Here is a 21058-nt window from a genome sequence, read left to right as displayed (position 1 = left end):
TTAAATAGGCACAATGTTCGTTTAGAACTCTTAATAAAACATGATCACTTCCTCTTATTGCTTCAAAACTCCACAACTCCTTATAACTTCATAGATTGACCATATTCACTTTCCGTACGCACAAATCGTGTCCCTAAGAACTAGCGCATATAAGGAATACGAAACATGAGAAGAGAAAGACAAACGGCACGAAAGGTTTATGCGAGAAATTGGAAGAATACTCAAGTTCACAGTTGGACAAAGATGATATTTCGCAAGGATTTGAAGGAATACGTGAGATTACCAAACAACAAGAATATATATATATATATATATATATATATATATATATATATATATATATATATATATATATATATATATATATATATATATATATGCAACAAAATGTAGCATAAAGCGGGTTAATTCAAAGATTAGGAAGAAATTTTGAATCAAACAGTTTCAATATGAACATCATTAGAAAAAATAGTACAACAATTTAGAAAACTTCAATTTGAAATAGAGGGAATTAGTTTATCTTTTTCAAAAGAAAATATTTAAATCCAACATTTTCCAAAAGTACTAAACTATTGTGTAGAAGCATATTAGAAGTCTTACAGCGGATTGAAGGGGATCAGAATGTGCAAAGTTCTTAGCTTAATGACAATGTAACTTCATTGTTTAGATGATATTATATTGTAAGCCATGTCCACCTGGTATAATGGTGTATTATTCTCTATTGTTTTTTCTTCACTTTGATTTCTGTTGCATTGCTGATAGAGTTGAGCATGCAAAATATGCAGAAACTTTGTATTATGTTATGGTTGTACTTTTCTAGTTTTCTGTAAAGAGAAATGTTGTAAAATTAGCTATAAAAGATGTTATGTGACGATTGTACAAGATTTCTAAATTCAAAATCACGTTTATATCTATTAAATGATGATTCATGAATATTTGCAAATTACTGTATTCGACTATTTGTTTAAAAATGACCAACTAGAAACCTATAAGAAAAGTAATAAATAAATTTAATAATGATTAAAATTACATGAGTGGATCTAATTATTCGGAATAAATAGTTATTTTGAAATACCAGTTTTTTATTTTGTATATTTTTTGGTTTTTTAGACAAATATTTTTACAAGCGAGTACAAAATATATCATTACGAATGTTTAAACTAAGATGTTTACTATAAAGATATACCATGACACTTTCACGTTGTAGGTACCACAATAGCGTGGCAAATAATGGAACGAAAATGATTAAACATCACGAAGGGAGTGTTTTGGAAATGTTAAATGATAACATCCTAGAAAGCAGAAAGTGTAACTGCAAGTAAAGCCAGCCACCAAGGGTGGACTCCAATTCATTAACGAACTTTGGATTAATATCTTGTAATCATTGCTAATGGTAGGGTCTCTTTTTTTAACTTTTTTGAATACAAATTAAGGTTCCTTCTCAAATGTAGTTAAATTAACAATTCATCACACTTTACTATCTCTAGAAATCTTAAGCCATGGAAGAGGCACCAAGATTCTATTAAAGAACCAGATAAGAGTAGGCAAATATACGATAGTAGAACTAAATAAAAACAACTCTCATATTCCAGGCCTCACTTATTTTACAACATCAATAAACATTGGTTAAGCATCACTCTAGAAGAACTCGATTAGGCTGCATATAGCTTTCATTTGGCATCATCAAACATAATCTCACCCCCTAAGCCGGGAAAGACAATTTAGTTTATAAAAAATAAAAGTTAAAAAAATGAAAAAAAAAGAACTGCAATGATTGATCAACCTAGCTTCTCCATAAATGTCTCAACCAAGGTTTGTCCATTGACTATTTTTGTCGTTGCAATGATTAAATCATATGCCATGCCTTCCTGCAAAATCAACATTATAAATTTGATTTAGGAACCAAATAGAAGTGTTGGATGCGACGATTTATGTATCTCTACCTAATAGTTTAACCTTTTGAAACAAGCGATTTCATGACAAGAAGAGATTCACACCTAATGTGACACACTATACACCATTCTAGAAAGATAATGCCTCTAGTACACATCATCAAAAAGATAAGACATGATAAGCCACAAATTTACTAAGCAAATACATCCATTCACCTGCTACATTATGGATCAATAGCCAAATTTACAAAACCAGGATCTAAATAGTAGGAAGAATGTATTGGTTAGCATGTTAAAAGCAATTGGAAAAAAGAAACGATTGCCACACCTGAGAACAGAGAAACCGAAGAGCAGAAATCTCTGCAAAGGTAACACCTCCAACAAAGACAACAAGCACCAGGGCACGCCTCCCATCAGGTACTCTGAAATATCTAACGGGTCAGAAGGGAAAAAAAACGTTATCAAAGAAGTTACAAAACTTCTTCCTTTAAGACTAAAATCTTTTGCAATTTCTGAAACTCCTATTTCAAATGTGAACCACCAAGTTCCAACTGCTATCTCTTTCAGTAAACTAAAAACAAAGGAAATGGCAGAAAAGCGATTGAATTCTTTCTTGCATTTAGGATTTATTTTCCCAGGTAGTAAAGCTCACCTCTGCTGCTAAGTGATACCCTTAACAAATAATAAATTGTGGATGAATAAAAGATAGGATCCATCTGAACCTTATTAGTTATATTATTATTGCTAAATGTTTTAGCAGTGTCAAATCAATGCACAAGCATTGCATTTATGGAGATTGATGTAAACCCATACTTGGCTATGCCGGTTGAAACCCCTGATAAAGAGTCAAATGATGGGCTATTTGAGAATGCACCCTGTAAAAGCAACCAAGCAAGCCAAACTTTAAGTATAAATAGAAAGAGAGGTTAAGGTAAGTGGAGTATACAAGTGATGTGACTAATATGAACAGGATAAGTGAAATATTGCTGGAACAGTTATAAGATTTTCAGCTGGCCAATTATAGCATGCACCGATATTATGATTTAGAAAAGTTAATAAGTACTAACCCTCTTTGTTTCCAGGTGAGGTCCAGGTAGCAGCTTCAAAATTTCTTCAACAGGACGCCTGAGAGACCAATTATCACATTTAATATTGCATGAGTTGCTTTAAAACTAAGCTCACAATCAAATTATCTTTTTGAATAAATGTATTGTGTTTAAATGAAAATCTGGAACTAAAGGCTAAGATAATTTGATTAGCATGGAAATTGCTATTTATAATAATACAATATAGTCTTCCAATTTGAAATAAGTTAAGAAACTGAACAATATTGGAACTCAACAGAGAGCACAACTATAAAGTAGTATGTACTAATAATAACAATAACATCATTGGAACCTTGCTTATAAATGAAACTTGCAGCTCTATAAACTTTTGTCTTTAAATTTTATATATGATCATGTTAGATAAATAATTAATTTCCATGCTCAATAATAGCTATGAAGAGGGCCTTTAGTATTGAAATTTCAAACTTACCATCCAGATCGAATGGCATGCTGGATCAAACGAATGCTAAGTGGTGCATATCCAGAGAAGACATAAGAGATATCATTGGGGCTGTAACGGGAGGGAAATCACTTAAAAATTAGTAGGGATACAAGAGTGCAACAAGTAGATAATTGCAAAACAGCATTTTATTAATAAAGTAATGATGATGTAAATGAATCCCAAGAAAGATTTTGCAAGAAATACCATGTACTATATACACTAAGACAAATTGAAACATTAACACCATCAGTAATTGCTACTGAGAAGTGAATATAACAGAGGAATACTTGTGGTGCAGCCACAAAAGATGAGCAATTAAAAATAAGTAGTAATAAATAAATAAATAATAATTAAATTAAAAAAAGAGCACGTACTCTGGAAACATCAATGTTGCAACAATTAACCTTTAATGAAGTGATAGTGAGATGCTTATTTCTGTATTTATTACCATTTCATAACGTCTAACAACCGCCCTACCCCAAATCCCACCGCTAAAAGAAATTATTTTAGTTGTGTTGTATACATACTCATTAACACATTTCTAAAGAAGAATCCATAACTTTCTAATCTGTGGCTGTATAACCTAAACAAAAGAGATTAATTTTGAAATACTATTGGTGTCAAATGTTTTGCATTGCCAATCAAAACCACATCTCATTATATGCATGACTTGAGGGGTAGTTATTGTAAAGTCAAAACAACTTGCAAGACAATTACTTCTGGGACAATTGTTGCAAGAGTCAAAATGCTTCTAGCACTTTTACACTAACATGCATCAACCTCCTAATCAAAATTGGAAAAACACAATAAAGGTGTCCAAGCATCACATTATCTAGAAGAAAATTACTTGGCTGTATCAGTGTCTTCAACCACAAGCTGCAGAGCACGTTTTATGGTAAGCCAGTTGCTCCTTGACTCCTAAGAGGATCAAACGCAAAATAAGCATTAGTTAAAAATATGTCCACAAATATAATAAAAAAAAATTAAAAAAACCCAGAGACCCATTTGAGCTTGCAAGTAAACAACTAGTTCATGATACCTGCTTTTTAAAGAGCCCAGCTTTCTCTAAATTATTTAGGGTTGTTATGTGCTCAAATCCATAGCTATGTAATAGTTCTCTCCTAAAAATGGAAGTTACAATCATATGGGACAACAATGAGTACCACAAAATAAGATTTCTTGGTATAATGCAGACAAGCAAGAATGGAGAAATATTACAAGTAACCTAGTTTCTATAGAGTAAGAAAAGGAAAGTAAAAGAAGAAAAGATCCATGGTCATTCAAGCTTGCCTTAAGTAGTCAAAATGCTTCTTTGGCAACCCAGAATTAGTAACGGAAAATAGGATTAGAAGGCGCAGGACCGTCGTCAAAGGCTCCTGCTTGTGGATCAACTCTTCAATATAGTCAAAGCATCTGCATAAATTAGCAACTAAAGTTTCACATCTTAAAAACATAAGCTATGTACAAGCAGAAATCTCTAAAGCACAATGCATCACCAGTTAGCAAACTCCAAACATTGACCAGATTAATTGACAATAAAATGCCATCCAAATACTTTAAGGACGTCTGCATGCAACATCAACTCACATGTCATAACTCTGAGACTCAACAATTGTATGTTCCATATCAAGCTGCCCCAGAAATGAAGGCTTTGATGTGAATGTTGTCAGATGCTGAGCGAGATTTATGTGTCTCTGGAAAAATAATTTCAAGCATATTATGTTTTGATAACTCTAAGAATCTAGTTAATGAAGTCAATGTCAAAATGAACAAGTTCTTACAGTGATTTCTGGCAATGAGTTCAGCTTTTTCACGAAGTCCTTCAACTCGGAAACTGATTGTGACTGGATATTATGGAAAGCAATATATTAGAATGCCTTTGGCGATCCATCTTAATATAAATAGTTAAAAAAACATGTTTAGGCTTCTCAAAGTTTAAATACTTGAACATATGCAGTTAACTATTTTATTATTCTTAGGTTGCAATAATGAGCATGCATACAACTGGGACAGCTTGAAGGATTTGATCTCCAAGGTAAAGTATGCAATAGGATTCCAGTCGATTCGATAAATAATTTCACATAAAAATTTGGTTTTGAAACAGTTTTTGTTTTCTTGCAAAATTAATTGGAAAAGCAGCATCCAAGTATAGGACATCAACTTACAGTAGTCGTCATCTCAGTGTAGTCTTGCTTCATGGATGTAGCTTTTTGACGCAAAATCTGCAATACTGCAGACATCAACTAAGAAACTAGAACTACAAGGGAACCATAGATGGTCTATCTAAATAACCTTTTCACTCCTGTGTGTGTGTGTGTGTGTGAGAGAGAGAGAGAGAGAGAGTGAGAGAGAGAGTGAGAGAGAGAGAGAGAGAGAGAGAGAGTGAGAGAGAGAGAGAGAGAAATTAGTCAAGATAAATATAAAATCAACCTGGACAACAACTTCAAAGTTGAGATCCCGTATCTCCTTGAAGAGCTTGTCACTAACACAGGACAGGAAAGCAAATTTCAAGATATATAAAGAGCAAATCGTAAATAAAAGATAACAGGTATGATGCAAGTAAAGCATCTCAAACCTCATAGATAAGAGAGTTAACATCCATCAACATTGCATCATTAATAGAAGGTAGAAACTAAAAGAGGAAGTCAGAAAAGTAACCTACGTTGAATTAAGTGGAACTTTAGTTTTTTTCCCCTCTTGCTGAAGTCCCATAATAGACGCATCAAGCTCTATAGAACCATTCTTGATATTCAAAAACTGCAGTATACAAATGCAATAAGATAGAAAAAAGGTAAAGCCACATTTCAACTCTTTCCATATGCTGAAATTATATATTTCTGAAAACAAAATCATGGCACCAGAATAAGCCATGAAGGCTACATAATGCTCCAAAACTACTTATCCAAATAACTAAAGCAGGTATTGGAAAGTTTTGGTATTCATACTTACAATATTAAAATTCAGAAAGAAATGAAGGGAAGGAATATACTAAGCAGACCAAACTTGATTAGGAGATATTCTCATATTCTTAGGAGAAAAGACCGATCATCAAATAACAAGCAATAAAATATACTATGCAATATGTATCCTTTCATAAATATGTAGGCTGCTTCTGCATTAACTTGCCTCATCAAGTAATCCTTCATATGTTAATTGAGAACACAAAGGAGTAACCATATCCACCTGCATTCATTGTGCACCCAATTTCAGTGATAAGTTTTGAGGATGTCAATTGTATCCAGTAAATGGAACGGAAGGACATACCTCTCTATCTAAAAGGATTAGTGTGTTTATCTCTGGCATAACCGTCTATATACAAATATCAAACAATCAGAGGACTGTACGGCGTATTTAAATAAACTTTGAAAACTCTCACTGTGTGTATGAGTTTTATTCTTTATGGGGTATCTTTTGGCTGTTTTACTGTTGCCAGTTATCTTGAAGAAAGAAAGGGAAAAAAACAGAGTAGAGCATGATTACGTCAGATGAGTTGACTGGTTCCTCAGCCTGCATTCGGTTAAGGATGTCTGCAACACGCACAGATGCTTTTCCTTTTGCCCTCAGATTTGGTATCACTCCAAAAGAGAACTGCAAAATAAAATAATAAAACACAACAACGACACAATTTTAAGAAAGAGGACAAGCAGATCGATGATATTATATCAAAAAGGGAATTCTATTTGTATTTGATTATCTCCTATCAGTTTGATGATAATTGTTCTGAGTCCAAAACTTCCCTGCTAACAAATTTGACAACATTATGTATTCAAAACTACAACCTCAAGTTTGTGAATTGCTTTTGCGATATGCCAAAGCGAGCTTGTATCACCATCAACTTGGCACTCCTACCATAGATGAGAAGGCAAACAAGGATAAGTAATTGTTCAAAGCAAATATTAAATGGAAGACAATTTCAAAGATGATAAATTATAACTCATAGGGACAACAATACCAAATTAACTCAATAAATATATCAGGAAGAGCAGAAATGGTAATATCCAACAACATACTTTGTAAGCAAGGTCAAGCTCAAATGATAGTACATCCTCATCCATTGGTACAATATACAAGGGATACTCCCCGATTGTAACCATGTTATGTAATTTCTCTTCCTCAAGAACCTGTTCACAAGAAAATATAATTATTTTGTATGGTAGGACAAGTATACTAGTACAACATACTCAAGTTAAGGGAAAACACACTTTCTCACAAACAACAGTGCGGCGGGGAACAAAATAAACATGATATTCTCTTTGTAGTCCTTTCGATTCGTCATGGTGAATATTAGAACATATATGTCGCATCAAATTAGGCTGAGATCGCACGAGGTAGACAACTTTGGTGCAGTCAGTTTGAATGTGGTCAGCTGAAAGATGCCGTAATTCAACTCCATGCTCCTATTTCACCAGTTCAACACAACCTCTCAGTATACAATAAAACTACCCAATCATCTAAACAACAAACTACTACTTATAAAAAAATTCCAACTATCTTCCATGGGCAAGAATGATTTTTCTGAAATCTAATACAATAAATATGTTCCGTGTAAAAATTGAATAGAAGCAAAAGATAGAAAATTTGATTACCTTGAGTAACGATGTCTGTATGATGAGAGAGAGAGAGTCCCCTAGCTTCGGATCGATAACCAAACACTTCTTCCCTCGAATCTAAAACAAGAACGACCACAAGCAATTTACAAAGTCAGTTTGATTTTTGAGTGCCATCACAACGAATTGCACTCAAAACCAAAAAAGGACAAACAAATTGGTGGGAATTGAGAAACAATTACGTTCTTGAGGATGTTGATGAGCTCCTTTTGGGATTGTTCCCTGAAATATAACCATATAAATTAAAAATTTAGAATTGTTATCAAATAATACTTTTAAAAGAGGTATACCTGATTGAAATGAGATTGATGGGGGCATTGTCCAGGTTGGGAATCTGAGCCATTGTAATTGGAATGAAATTAGCGGTTCAAAGAGAGTTTCAATCGAAGCGCATCTTACGCTAACGTACACCCGCAGATCAATCACTGATAACGCTACTCAACACTACTTTAGCCTGAACTGAGAATCCTGTAATAAAATGTAACAACTTCACCAAAGCTACTTACTTCCGCCAACTCAACCTATAACATGGAGTACAGAAAAAAAAAATAAAAAAAAATTGTATACCCTTCAACTTTAATTTATGTGTTTTTAGACCTGAGTTTTCTGATTTTAACATGGTCCACACCAAGGTTCTGAAAATCGGACCGGTCATCAAACCGTTTTAGTTACTGGTTCACTGGTTTATTGGTTCAACCGGTCTAACTGGTGGTTCAACCGAAAAAACCGTTTTAGAATAGAATACGTGTTATCATTATATTATAAACTAACAACATTCTAATAAATCATTAGAAAATAAACTATAAAACTCAAGCAATAAGTCATTTAGATATTTAATTGTATGTACCGTAAGAAATCGAAAAAAAGTTTATACTTTATACACATACCAAATCATGTGTTTATCATATTCACAAAAATGTCTGATTCAACCAAACAAATATCTCAAAAATGAACACAAAATGAATCATAATGAAACTGAGTAAATGCCCTCTCCCTTAATAACTACCTCAGAAAGTGGCTGATTCCAACAATAAAAAAAAACATGCATAAATATAATGCTCTCGAGTGTTGTTATCACTTGAAACACTTGAAAAGTACCAAATGTATATGTATTACTTAGAAAAACATGCATTATCCAGTAAATTATAACAATGTTTCACTAGCCTTAATTCTATGAAGTTTCTCATGAACTAGATGTTTAGCACATAAAGTAAGATAAGAAATGTGACTACAAGTGCAGAAACAGAATATAACAAGAGGCGGGGTAGATCTTCATAGCTAGGACAGATAATTTCAAAGGCATATAATATACAGGACACACAGTATGAAGACGAATGGGTTTGTCTCCTCTTAGGGCAGTCTTTGGCAAGTTGCACTTTAGAGCATAAAGTACATCATCTAAAAGATAGAAGAACTACCTTAAAATAAGTAATTTTGCAGTTGCAATCTTCCCTCTAAATTGTAGGAGCAGCTCCACCATTCCAGCATCAGATACAAGGCATGCCAAGTGAAGCACACTTCATCCAGCAACAAACATTATAACACAAGCATAAAGTAACCACACTAAACCTGAAATCAATAAAGATAAACAAAAATAAAAAAATTTCAATAATGATTTGATTTCTAATTTTTGCAACAGACCATAAGCAAATATGAACAAAAAAATTAGGAGCCATCTGCAACTGGTGAACCAGTAAAACACTATCAGAGCCATTGAGCAATTAGAAAACACTAAAACAGAATAAAAGAGTAAGTATTAGGTGTTCTGGTTGATACAAATGATATAACAGAGTAAGTTTATTTTAATACACGATTTAACAGAGTAACAGAGCAATCAGAAGTTCAAAACCATATACAAATTTGCAAATTTGTAAATTTTCAACCATCAGCAACCAGCAAATTCAAGAGTACAAGACAGATCTATCAACAACAGGAAATTACAATTTACAAAACATTCAGAACCAAACTTCAAACCAAGACCGAAGAAGAAGAATTGAAGAAAAATGGAACAAAAATTGAAGAAGAATACCGAAGAAGAAGACCGAAGAACAACAATTTCGGAACTTCAAACCAAGAAGACCGAGCCCTCAGTGAAGATCAAGGTTCTGAAAACCGAACCGGTCATCGAATCGTTTTAGTCACTGGTTCACTGGTTTACTGGTCCAACCGGTCTAACCGTGGTTCAACCGAAAAAACCGTTCCTTAATAAAATAATAAATAAATTATAAATAAACATCCTAAGGTATCTTTCAAATTTAAAACCCATAACATATCACCAACTAAATGTAATTAATCATCAAAATACTCAAATACTTACAGCAAATATATTGGCAATTAACATAATTATACTTTCATTAAAAATAGTTGAATTGAATTGCAGTGCACAAGTTAAAGACAGAGAATATTGCCTTAATGTAGCTAAGTCAAAAAGTAAAACAAAACAGGCCCTTTTAATTCTTACGCTTGTAGGCTTCAATATAATCATTACCATACAAAGAAACTTTCTTGAAGGGATTTATGGCAACCAAAATAGGCCCTGCTTTTGTCTGAATTTTACAAGATATGATTAACAAAGGTTAAATTAAAAGAATATTTTTCAGTTGTCTCAGTGAGTCCAGCTAGATAGAACAAACATCACTGTGTACTGTGGTAATTCTAGATCATATCTTACTTTTCTATCAGGCAGTGAAACAACAGACTCAGTTCCAGAAGATGTTATTATCTTCACCAGCTCCCAATTCCTATTTGAAAGTTGAAGCCAATACTGAACCTTTGAAACAATGAACTTCAGAAGTAAGGGAAAGAAATAGAAAATACTAAGCTATCCATGTCTTACTAATAATAGAATAGAAAAACTCAATCTCTTAGAACTCAATAATTACATCAGTTATCCAACTAAATAATTGCATCACAGTTATCATAACCTGATTTCAAAGCCTAGAAGCAAAGTGAAATTAAAAACATGAGACATACAATAAATCAAAAGATCACCAATTGCAAATTTTTTTAACAAGAACAGAAGTTAAGAACAATAAAATTAATAAATTATTCACGAAATTAAAAATAGTAACAGCATTCAGCAACAAACATTTAGCATTCAGCACAAACAGCATTCAGCAACAAGACCATATCTGAACTCAACAATCAGCATTCAGCAACAAACATTACAAAATATTAACCAATAATCACACTAAACCTCCAACTAGCAACCAGCAACCAACAATGACAAAATAGCAATAAACATTAGTACATAAACATTCCAAAACAGTGATGACTCTAAACCTGCACCCAGCAACCAATAATTACAAAGCAGCAACATTATAAAACATTACACAAAAATTTGAACAAAAATTCCAGAAATTAAAAAGAACAAGAAGAACCAAGCATTCAGAAATTAAACAGAGCCATCACTCATCAGTAAACAGAACAAAATTAAAAGGAAGGAGCCGATCGAAGCAAAATTAAACAGACCCATCAGTAACCAGAAGCAAAATTAAACAGAGCCATCACTCATCACTCATCAGTAACCACTAACCATGGCAATGGCAAAATTAAAAGGAAGGAGCGAATGCGAAGCAAAATTAAACAGACTAACAGAGCCATCGGTGACCAGAAGCAAAATTAAACAGATCCATCACTAACCTTCGACGGAGACACGGATGGAAACCGACGAGACGACGACAATAGGCAAGGCGACAGCAAGCGGCGACCCAACGGCGAGCTGCTCCAAGCCACGAACAGAGAAGACAGGGAAGATAGGGATGACGAACCAAGCTACCTGGGTTCCGAACAGCGAGAAGAAGAAGAAGTGGAGGCGCCGAGAACCTGGGGACGGCGGCGGCAAGGATCCTAGGGCTAGGGTTCTCTTTGATTTTCTTCAGAAGGGGCTAATGGGGGTGCACGATGCACGAACGATTCTTGATTCGGGGAAGGTGGCCGACGTGGTCGTGTGGAATAGAGCTGCCATCGGCGGGAAGTGACTGCACGACGGAGGCAAGAGGTGAGACTGGCGACGGTGGCTTCGATTTTCGAAGCTCAAACGGCGGTGGCTGGACGAACGTTGCGCCGTTGCCTTCGAAGCTCGAAGTTGGGACGGTGGCGGTGGCTGGACGGACATGCGCCAGCGGCTTCGATGAGGTTGAGAGAATCTGGACTCTGGACTGCTGCTTCGCGTTGTGGAGGCTGGAGACTAGAAGGAAGGGGGTTAGGGAACTTAGGGTTGCCATCCTGCACAGCGAAACGCAGCGTTTTTGGTAAGATTAAAAAACCGGTCGGGTCACGGTTCGGTACGACCGACCGGTTCCCGGCCGGTTCAACGATCCAACGACGGTTTTTAAATTTGCCGGTTTTGCCTTCTGTCCGAACCGTAATTGATAGCGGTTCGCGGTTCGACCGGTTCGACCGTCCGGTTCGAACCGATTTTCAGAACCTTGGTGAAGATGAAGAGGAGAAGCCACTAACCTGGGTTCCATGCCGAGAAGCCAGTGAAGATGAAGAGGACATGCCGAGCAACTGGGTTCTGGACACGGGGAAGAGGAAGAAGCAGCGGCGCTGAGGACCTGGGGACGGCGGCGGCGTTGACGACCTGGGACCGGCGGCGGCGAAGAAGGGCTAGGGTTCCCTTTGCTCCAGAGTTCAGAGTTCTCCAATCCAGGGTGTGACTGAGTGACGAATGAATTGGGGGAATAAGGGTTAGTTCACACTTCACGCCTTCACGGATCTGTTTCGTTTTTTTTTTACAAATAGAAAACGGCGTCGCTTTATTCGAACCGGTCGATACCGGTCCGGTCCAACCGACCGATTCTTGGCCGGTTCGCCGATTTTTGTACGGTTTTTCTTCTAACGGTTTTGGATAATGGACCGGACCGTTTATAGTGCTGGTTTTCGGTTAAACCGGTTTGACCGGCCGGTCCGGTCCGATTTTCAGAACATTGGTCCACACGGGGATAAAAATGATCACAAACACAAATCCTATGGAAGAAAAGATAAATACCTTGCTGAGAAGAGTTCATCAATTGAAAAGAAGAGAATGGTTCTTGCTGTTCAAGCTTGTTCATAGGGAGAGAAACACGGTAGCCGATCAGCCTGCAAAGTGAGCGGTTGAGAACAATCGCGATCTCACAGTCTGGGAGCTCTCTCCGACTATGGTGGTGACTGAGATCAGCTTTTTTTTTTTTTTTGTATTCAACTAACATCAGCTTTGATGCCATGGCACTTGTCTTTGTTGGAAATGTTTGTAATATTTTGGGCCTCTTTAGTCTGGGCTTCTAGCCCATTCCTCCAACCAAAATGAAACAAAAATAAACGGCCATGTCTTTACAAGCATAGCATAAAAGGCCCTTTCCCAAGCATAAATATCTATTGATCCAAATTAGTCATTCCGGTAAATTTTTTTACTCTTAAATTCGATACCGTAGAAATAAAGAAAAAAAGCTCTTAAAAGTTATTAGTTCTTTGTTATTTTAAATCATATATATATATATATATATATATATATATATATATATATATATATATATATATATATATATATATATATTATTAGATAAGTAAGTTTCTAAAAAAATTAATTATATGATATTAGCTCTAAAAATATAATTATAGAATAAATTAGCGAATTTTTAAAACGATAAAAAATTAATATGTCCAACAGAAATAATTCTTAAGAACTTTTATAAAATAAAAATTTATTAGAAAACAAAAATTTTTTATATGATATTTTTTTGAGAACTAATTTAGATATTTAATCTAGATCTAATAGGTTTTTTGGTGTTTTTCTATTTCTAATGATGTAAAATTGTATGGCTGTAAATTTTTATTGTATTTAGGTTCAATTATTTTCTTAATTTTTATAATTTTATTAATTTTTTAGTTATACATTTATAATTTAAAATTTTGTATTTTTATATTAGATATTTTCTATTTAATCCTCATCAATAGTTATCTTAAAAAAAACTTATAATCCTAATTGCATAACTCATCTTACATCAAATATAAAAATAAATACTTCAACAATATTTCATATTATTTTACACAAAAGTGATTAGTAAATATCTAATTAAAAATTTTTATTTAATATAAAAATTTATTCGGGAAGTTAGTAAAATTATATATACTAATAGAATCACTAAACATTATTTTTATTGCTGTATCAATTTTCACGATTTAAAAATATAGATTTAGTTGATGTCATTTATGCCATTTATGTAGCTCACTTGGAATTTAGATTTTCTTGATGAATGATGAAGGACGTCGCCTAATTATGTGGGAATTGTGGAATGTTGTCAGTTTTGCAGGGATATATTTCTAATTTTCTCTACAATAGATGCTGCTGCAACTATAGAATTTTGTGGGTTGAATGCTTGAAATACTAGTTGAACTTGTCTAAAGCTTGGTTCGATTTATTTTGGAGTTACTAAGATAGTATTTAATATCATTTCTTCTGAATATGGTATCTATTCTATCTATTCTATCTATTTATTTTATCTATTTTATTATATAAATATTATATTTCTATATTTAATGATAAAACTAACATAACATATTTTTTAAAATATCTTTTAATTTATTTTTTTAACTTATTAAATTCAATTCATTACAATAAATATTAACTAATGAATTTAATTAAATATTTAAATATTATACAATTTATTATAATTTGTATTAATCAATTAATTGTAATTCATTATATTAGTTAATTAATTGATTAATTTATTAAGTATATAAGAAAGTTATTTTTCTGAGAGTTACCTAAAACGGTAATTTGGGTCTGAACGTGAGGTCCAGACTTCTTCTAAGGCAGCGTCCAACTTGTTCTAATGCCGAGGTGCCGCCGTTCGAGTTCGTCGTGAGAAGGTAGGGGTAGTACCTGCAAAAGACTCTGATGCTTAAGTTAACAAAGGCTTTAAGCAAGTTTTTAGTAGATAGAAACTTGAATATACCCGAGGGGTGTCAGTGTATTTATAGTAAAAAGATAATCACCTTTTTTTAGGAGTTCCACTTTTATTGGTGGACAGTCGTTCTCTTTATCTTGAGAGTTTGTTGGATCTATCTTTTAGGAGAGATAGAAATAGTATGAGAGATTTGGAGAGGCACTTACTTATTTAGATAAGTGGAACTGAACCTCCTTAACGCATTCAGCCTCTTAGAAGGTCGGGTGAGTGGAAGAGGCTACCCTTGAGGGGCTTTTATCCTTAATGGGCCTGGACTGCATTTGGGTCAAGGTATGAACTGTACCCCTACTTAAGTTTGAGATTTCATAAGGTCGGATCCAAGTATTTGTGGCTCCAGTCTCCATTGTTGGGTATGCCGCCTTCAAGAGGTTGGGTACTCGAGATGTTTCAAAATTTTGAAACGTTGCCACTTTAATAACATGGCGAATGTTACCTGGTAGTTTTCTGAAAATCCGCACGTGGCTTTAAAGAGGGGTGCAAAATGTCTTTTTTGCCCCTTGTTCATAAAAAGTTAATCTCTTTCCTCTTTTTTCTTTTCTGTTACTGAAAACGCTCACCTTGCCTCGTTTCCTTCATCAAAAAACCCCCCTTCACTCTTCTTCCTTTGTTCTTTGCTTTATACTGCATTCTAGGTCAATATTTCTTCATCTTGAACCCTTTGAAAGTTTTCGTTTTGCTTTTTCAAAGAAAAACGTTCGTGTTTCTTGCTATTTGACGTGCCTCTTTACTTCTGCATTTCATTAAGGTTGGTGTTTTTATCCATTTTCGTTCTATTACAATTGCTCTGGGTACTTGTATTTGCCTTAGATTTTGAATGGTCATTTAAAATGATGTTGGTGATGGGGTTTTGTATTTCCTTTAGTATTGTCACTTCTTGTTTGTTCTTGAAAACTTGTTGAAAACTGTTCACTACTTGGGATTTGTTGCTAGGGACTTTGATATGGTTGTATTATTCTCAAATGGTATCACTTTTACTTGGTTGGAAGCAATATCATTTCTGTGTTCGGAATTTGATGATGATTCGCTGTGTTTATGAGATTTTATGAGAACTGTTGTTAATTGCTGGTGTCATTAATAATGAGCTGACTTCTTTGTGACTATTGTCCGACTTTCCGACTTGTTGTGACGATTTTTCTTTGTGTGTTGCATTTGTAAGTATAGCCTTAATGTCTCGCTCTGTAATTTACAATATATTAACCAAAGTTCCCTCTCACTTAACCTGGGTAGATATTTCTGTTCTTACTCCTGTCCTTGTTATTGATAGAAAGTATGTTGGAATCTTCCAGAGGCACCATAGATTGTATGAAAACCAAAAAGATGAGCGGAACTATGAGATAGTGGTAGCTGATCCCGAGGAGAGGGTATGTTTTCTAACATTGGATAGGTCGGAATGCCCTTTCTTTTATGATGATTGCCTTTTCACTAAGCTAGACGTTAGGTTTCCTTTTTCTGACTTTGAGATTAATGTCCTCTGTACTTGCAACGTTGCTCCTACCCAACTACACCCTAACTCATGGACTTTTCTGAAAATATACCAACTCCTTTGTCGGGAATTGGATATCCGACCTTCCCTGAAAGTGTTCTTCTATCTCTTTGTGCTTAACAAACCTTTTAGTTCTAAAAAATTAGGTTAGGTTTCTTTCTGAGCTGTTTAGGGGAGGAAAGTTTTTTCTATTTTGACTAGTCTTTTCACTATTTTAAAAATTATTTTTTTAATCCGAACTGTTAAGGATGCCCAACCTTTCTTCATTGACAAGAACGATGAACCCTTTTTTCATTGTATTGGGAAGAGAGACCAGTAATAGCCAAGTATAATGTAGATGATTTAGATGAGCTCGAAAAGAGTGTAATTGGCTTATTTCAAGAGTATTAGGGCTGGCCTCCCTATTTAGACACCAAAAAATTCTTAGGGATCCCAGTCAACTCTAGTCCGAACTAGGTAGCCATCCTTTCTTTTATTCTATGAAGCACGAACACTTTGATCAGTTGCCGTGTCTGCGTGTCGGACACATTTTGGACACGACACTTACCGACACTCGTCCAATACGCGTGTCTGCTGTGTCCAAACCGTGTCTCAATAAAAAATAAAAAATTCTTCTTCGGACACACTTGGACACACCTAAATACCATCACGTGTCAGCGTGTCCGGTCTTATTCTTAATATATATTCTTAAAATAAATTTAGATATAGTATATATTATTATTTATTAAAACAAAAAATATTTTAAATACTTGATATAATTAAAATAAGACATTAAAAATAATTTAAAAAATAATTTATATTTTAATATTAATAAAATATTAAAATATCATTACGGTTTATCTAAAAAATACTTTATATTTTAGATGTATGCGTGTCCCCGTGTTAGGTAAGATTTTAAAATTTGCGTGTCGGCGTGTCCCGTGTCGTGTCGTGTCCCGTGTCCGTGTCAATGTCCGTGCATCATAGCTTTTACTTATAAATTCTTGTTGTAAAATTGTGTTGGCGGCTAATGTGTCTTTATTTGCAGAAAAAATGGCTCATATGTTGGCTGCCATTAAAACACTTCGAGCCACCAGAAAGAACGTTATAGCTCGGGACATACAACTAAAAGAAGCTGGTGACGCTGTTGCCCAGTCTTCTCCCTCGAAGTCAGACTCGGGCGCGTCAGCTTCGCAGAAGGTTATACCCGTCCCTCCGTTTTGGCCAATTCTCTTTATCTCCGCCACTGATAGTGTTGTGGCCCGTCCTCATCCTTCTTCCTCCGAACAAAATCCCAAAAGGTAAAAGACTGCAGAGTGGGAAAGCATATACAACATGGGCTTTGACGGGCTTGCATGGAGCGAAAAACATATTCTCCCTCATAGCCACATTAGTATGGATGATGTGTCCCTCAAAAGCCATCTTCAGCTCCTGGCCCGAGGTAGAATTCGAACAGCAAGCGTGTGTGCAGCATTGACCAGAGAGTTGGAGAAAACTTCCCTTAGCGCCACTCACAGTTCCTTGGTGGCTACCCAAGTCGAGGTGGTTTCATTGGAGGAGACAAAAAAGGAGCCTGAAGAGGAGAGTGATACATTGTTGTCCGACTTGGGCAAAGCTCAGGAAAAGGCAAAACAGGCGGAGACGGCCTTGGCTATGTCAAAGGATTTAAGAATGAAGGCGGAGGAGAGCTACACCCATGTCTTCGGGGAGAGGCTCGACCTAGTGGATGAGCTGGCTAATGTTCGGGACAAATATGCAGAACTCGAGGAATATGTGGCTGAAGGAATGGATGAAATGTTTGCAAATTCAAAGGCCTAGTTTCAAGTTATTGCTGCTAAGGCAGACCTTTTCCGAATCAGCCAAGATAATATTGTGGTAGACGAGAAGATCGTCCTGGCTCCCGAGGATGATGAGGAGGTTCATTTGCACGACCCGAAAATTTCGGATGCAGAGATCAATCAAATTTCCTAAAATCCCAAGGTCCCCTCTGGGAATGAGGTCATTAGTGGTGAGCTCCCTCCTTCTCCGACTAGCCCCATCGCAGCTGTGCCGATTTCTGAGTATGACCCGACTCCTTCCACCCAAGCTGAAGATACTGTCACAGAAGAGCAGCTTAATCCTTTGTAATTTCGTCTTTAGCAGTTTGAATGGCCCAATGTGTGGGTCTTTTAAGAACACTTTTTTTTGTAATAGCTTGTAGCCTCGATCACTTTTTTAATTGTATTTTTTTTTTGACAATTTTAGTTTTTTTTATCAAAAAACCTTTCTTCATTTTCATCATGATTATAGGTTTTCAGTAATTATTTTTTGTCGAATTATATCTTAGCCTATATAGCCGTTTAGTTGTAAATCGTGTTTTGACAACTTTTTAATATTGTTTCTTTGCTAAGTTAAATGATGTCGGTGAAGTAGGTCAGTATAGTGCTTTTCTTTGTAAGTTCCGACTTCCTGTAATCGGACTTTGTCAAGTTACTTTTTCATTTCGTTTTTATTCTGCCTTGATTTTGAGGTTGATCTTACAAATTGTTTACATAACTTCTTATATTAATTTGTACCTCGTCGCTTCAACTTGCCGACCATTCTAGGTCGGATAATGATTTTTGCGGTTTGTCAAGCTTAAATTAATGCATTTTTATAGGAAACTTTTAAGAATGAAGTGGATTTATCATTGATAAATGAAAAATGCCTTTCCATAAATTGGCTAATAGGATTTTGACTACTCTTAGCCCGTGTTATGGTGCCTCGTTAAATCCCCTTCCAAAAAAATCCTTCTCGAAAAAAAATTATGAAGTCGGGAAAAATGAGTATACCAAGGAACAAGGTGCGCTATCTAACTGTAGTACTTCTTCAAGTTACACGCGTGCCACGACCTCGAGAGTTCCATCCCTTGTAAGTCGGATACACTAACCTTTCCCTAAGACTTCAACAATCTTATAGGGTCCTTTCCAATTCGCAGCTAGCTTTTCGTTGCCCGACTTCTGAATCCTGATGTCATTTTGTATCAGTATAAGATCGTTCGTGATAAAGGTTCTTTTGATTACTTTATGATTGTACTTCAGTATAAGATCGTTCGTGATAAAGGTTCTTTTGATTACTTTATGATTGTACTTCAGAGCCATCCTTTGCTTTAGTGCTTCCTCTTTGATCCGAACTTGTTCTCGAACTTCTGGGAGGAGGCCGAACTCTTCCTTTTGTGCTGGATATTGGCCCCTTTATTGTAGAATAAAACCCTTGGAGACTCTTCAGCGATCTCTGTGGGAATCATGGCTTCTATTCTGTAAGCAAGTCAGAAAAATGACTTCCTTGTTGTGGAGTGAGGAGTTGTCCGATATACCCATATGATTTGAGGAAGCTCGTCTGTCCATGCTTCTTTTGCCTCTTGTATTCGACATTTTAACCTGGCCAATATGACTTTGTTTATAGTTTCAGCTTGTCCATTGGTTTGAGAATATTCCACCAATGTAAATTGGTGCTAAAAATATTTTTATTATAAAATACCAATGGCATTTTATGCTATTACTATACTTGTATAAAATATTAAAATAATTAAATATTTTCCTATTTCATACTAAAATTACCGTATGTAAAAAATTTAGCCAGAAGATGCATAATTTTCATAATTTGAAATTCGTTTTGAATATATTGTTCTTTAATGCAGGTATTAATTGGATGGATAGGATTTTATTTGTTAAATGATAAATTGCTCTAAATAATGGCTAGAATAGAAAAAGACTTGAAAGTTAAAACATGAAAATAAAAAAGACTTTGGTAGGATATTTATTAAGGTTATTAGTTTTAGCATTAAAAACTTAAAAAAAATCTTCACTAACTATACATTATAATTTATAAATGCGCTAAATATCAATTTTCCGTTTTTTATAAAACAAGATTATATTAAGTGTAAGCAAAATTCTCGTAAACGCCTTTTTTTGCTTAGCTAAGTGATGAAGGAACTGTAACAGAGAGGAAGTGGAAGGATATGTGTGGAGAGAGGAGTTCGATGGAGTTTTATAGATTTTTTTGCTTCTGTATGAGTGAAATTGCTGAAGAGTTCTAGTGAACTTCGCCTGTGAGAGGAAATCGAGGATCTGGTTCTATTTAGCGGTCGTAGAATGGAGATTATGGTGTGTGTGTGTGTGTTTAGTTACCGTATAGTAATGAACAGCGGTAGAAATGATGCTTAATTATGCTTTGATTGTTAGGTGCTTTAAGATTTGCAAAAATTTAATTCAGTAATCTATTGTTGATCCCTTCTCGTGGTTGTTTCTGATCACTACTTAATTGTTAGAAATTTTTGGATATTGCATTGGAAATAAGTGTAGTTTCTCTTTTGCCGAATGACCAAGAAAATTGTGCTTATGCTTTGTGTGAAACAATCCACGGAGCTTGCTCCAGGGCCTCCTCCTAGTGAGGAAAGGTTTGGTGGTTGATGATTGTGGTATTTCCTGACATAGGGGGGACATAGGGGGTTTTTAATGTTTAATACTATAGTTCAGTGCCAAACTTAGAACCGTATTTTTCTTTTGTTGAATTCAAAATCATCTACTGTTTTATTTATTTATATATTTCTTTTCTTATTGTTTTGTTTTGCTGATG

General features: G+C 35.0%; 1 protein-coding gene across 19 annotated transcripts; it reads right to left on the bottom strand.

Moving 5' to 3' along the window:
* Positions 1-1482: 1482 nt before the first annotated feature.
* On the bottom strand, positions 1483-12274 carry LOC112790195 (vacuolar protein-sorting-associated protein 33 homolog). Of its 19 annotated transcripts, none has more exons than XM_072232751.1 (26): positions 11690-12274; positions 10719-10817; positions 10077-10248; positions 9466-9616; positions 8338-8568; positions 8230-8269; positions 8027-8107; positions 7643-7837; positions 7451-7561; positions 7220-7285; positions 6921-7028; positions 6705-6749; positions 6567-6623; positions 6103-6197; positions 5871-5922; positions 5606-5662; positions 5222-5284; positions 5028-5134; positions 4731-4853; positions 4480-4561; positions 4288-4358; positions 3429-3509; positions 2960-3017; positions 2706-2767; positions 2221-2323; positions 1483-1868 (listed from the first exon to the last, which is right to left on the bottom strand). In XM_072232751.1, the coding sequence occupies exons 5-26, from the start codon at positions 8388-8390 to the stop codon at positions 1779-1781; spliced, it is 1800 nt and encodes a 599-aa protein (XP_072088852.1). In that variant the 5' UTR covers positions 8391-8568; positions 9466-9616; positions 10077-10248; positions 10719-10817; positions 11690-12274; the 3' UTR covers positions 1483-1778. The 19 variants fall into 19 exon arrangements, with proteins under 19 accessions (XP_072088852.1, XP_072088860.1, XP_025688257.1 ...); XM_072232759.1 differs by having other exon boundaries at positions 2221-2314; XM_025832472.3 differs by having other exon boundaries at positions 8338-8515.
* Between the last annotated feature and the right edge of the window lie 8784 nt (positions 12275-21058).

This window comes from Arachis hypogaea, chromosome 3, assembly GCF_003086295.3.
Source record: "Arachis hypogaea cultivar Tifrunner chromosome 3, arahy.Tifrunner.gnm2.J5K5, whole genome shotgun sequence".
In the NCBI taxonomy this organism is placed as follows: domain Eukaryota; kingdom Viridiplantae; phylum Streptophyta; class Magnoliopsida; order Fabales; family Fabaceae; genus Arachis; species Arachis hypogaea.
The sequence above is the reverse complement of the archived record's forward strand: the minus strand, read 5'-3'. Positions and strand labels throughout refer to the sequence as shown.

Excerpts from the sequence above, each read along its gene's own strand:
- LOC112790195 (XM_072232751.1), bottom strand. The coding sequence starts at position 8,390 with ATGGCTCAGATTCCCAACCTGGACAATGCCCCCATCAATCTCATTTCA. Across the intron at positions 5,923-6,102 it reads AAAGTTCCACTTAATTCAAC|TGACAAGCTCTTCAAGGAGA; the intron begins GTAGGTTACTTT and ends GTCCTGTGTTAG. Across the intron at positions 5,285-5,605 it reads ACACTGAGATGACGACTACT|TCACAATCAGTTTCCGAGTT; the intron begins GTAAGTTGATGT and ends CATAATATCCAG.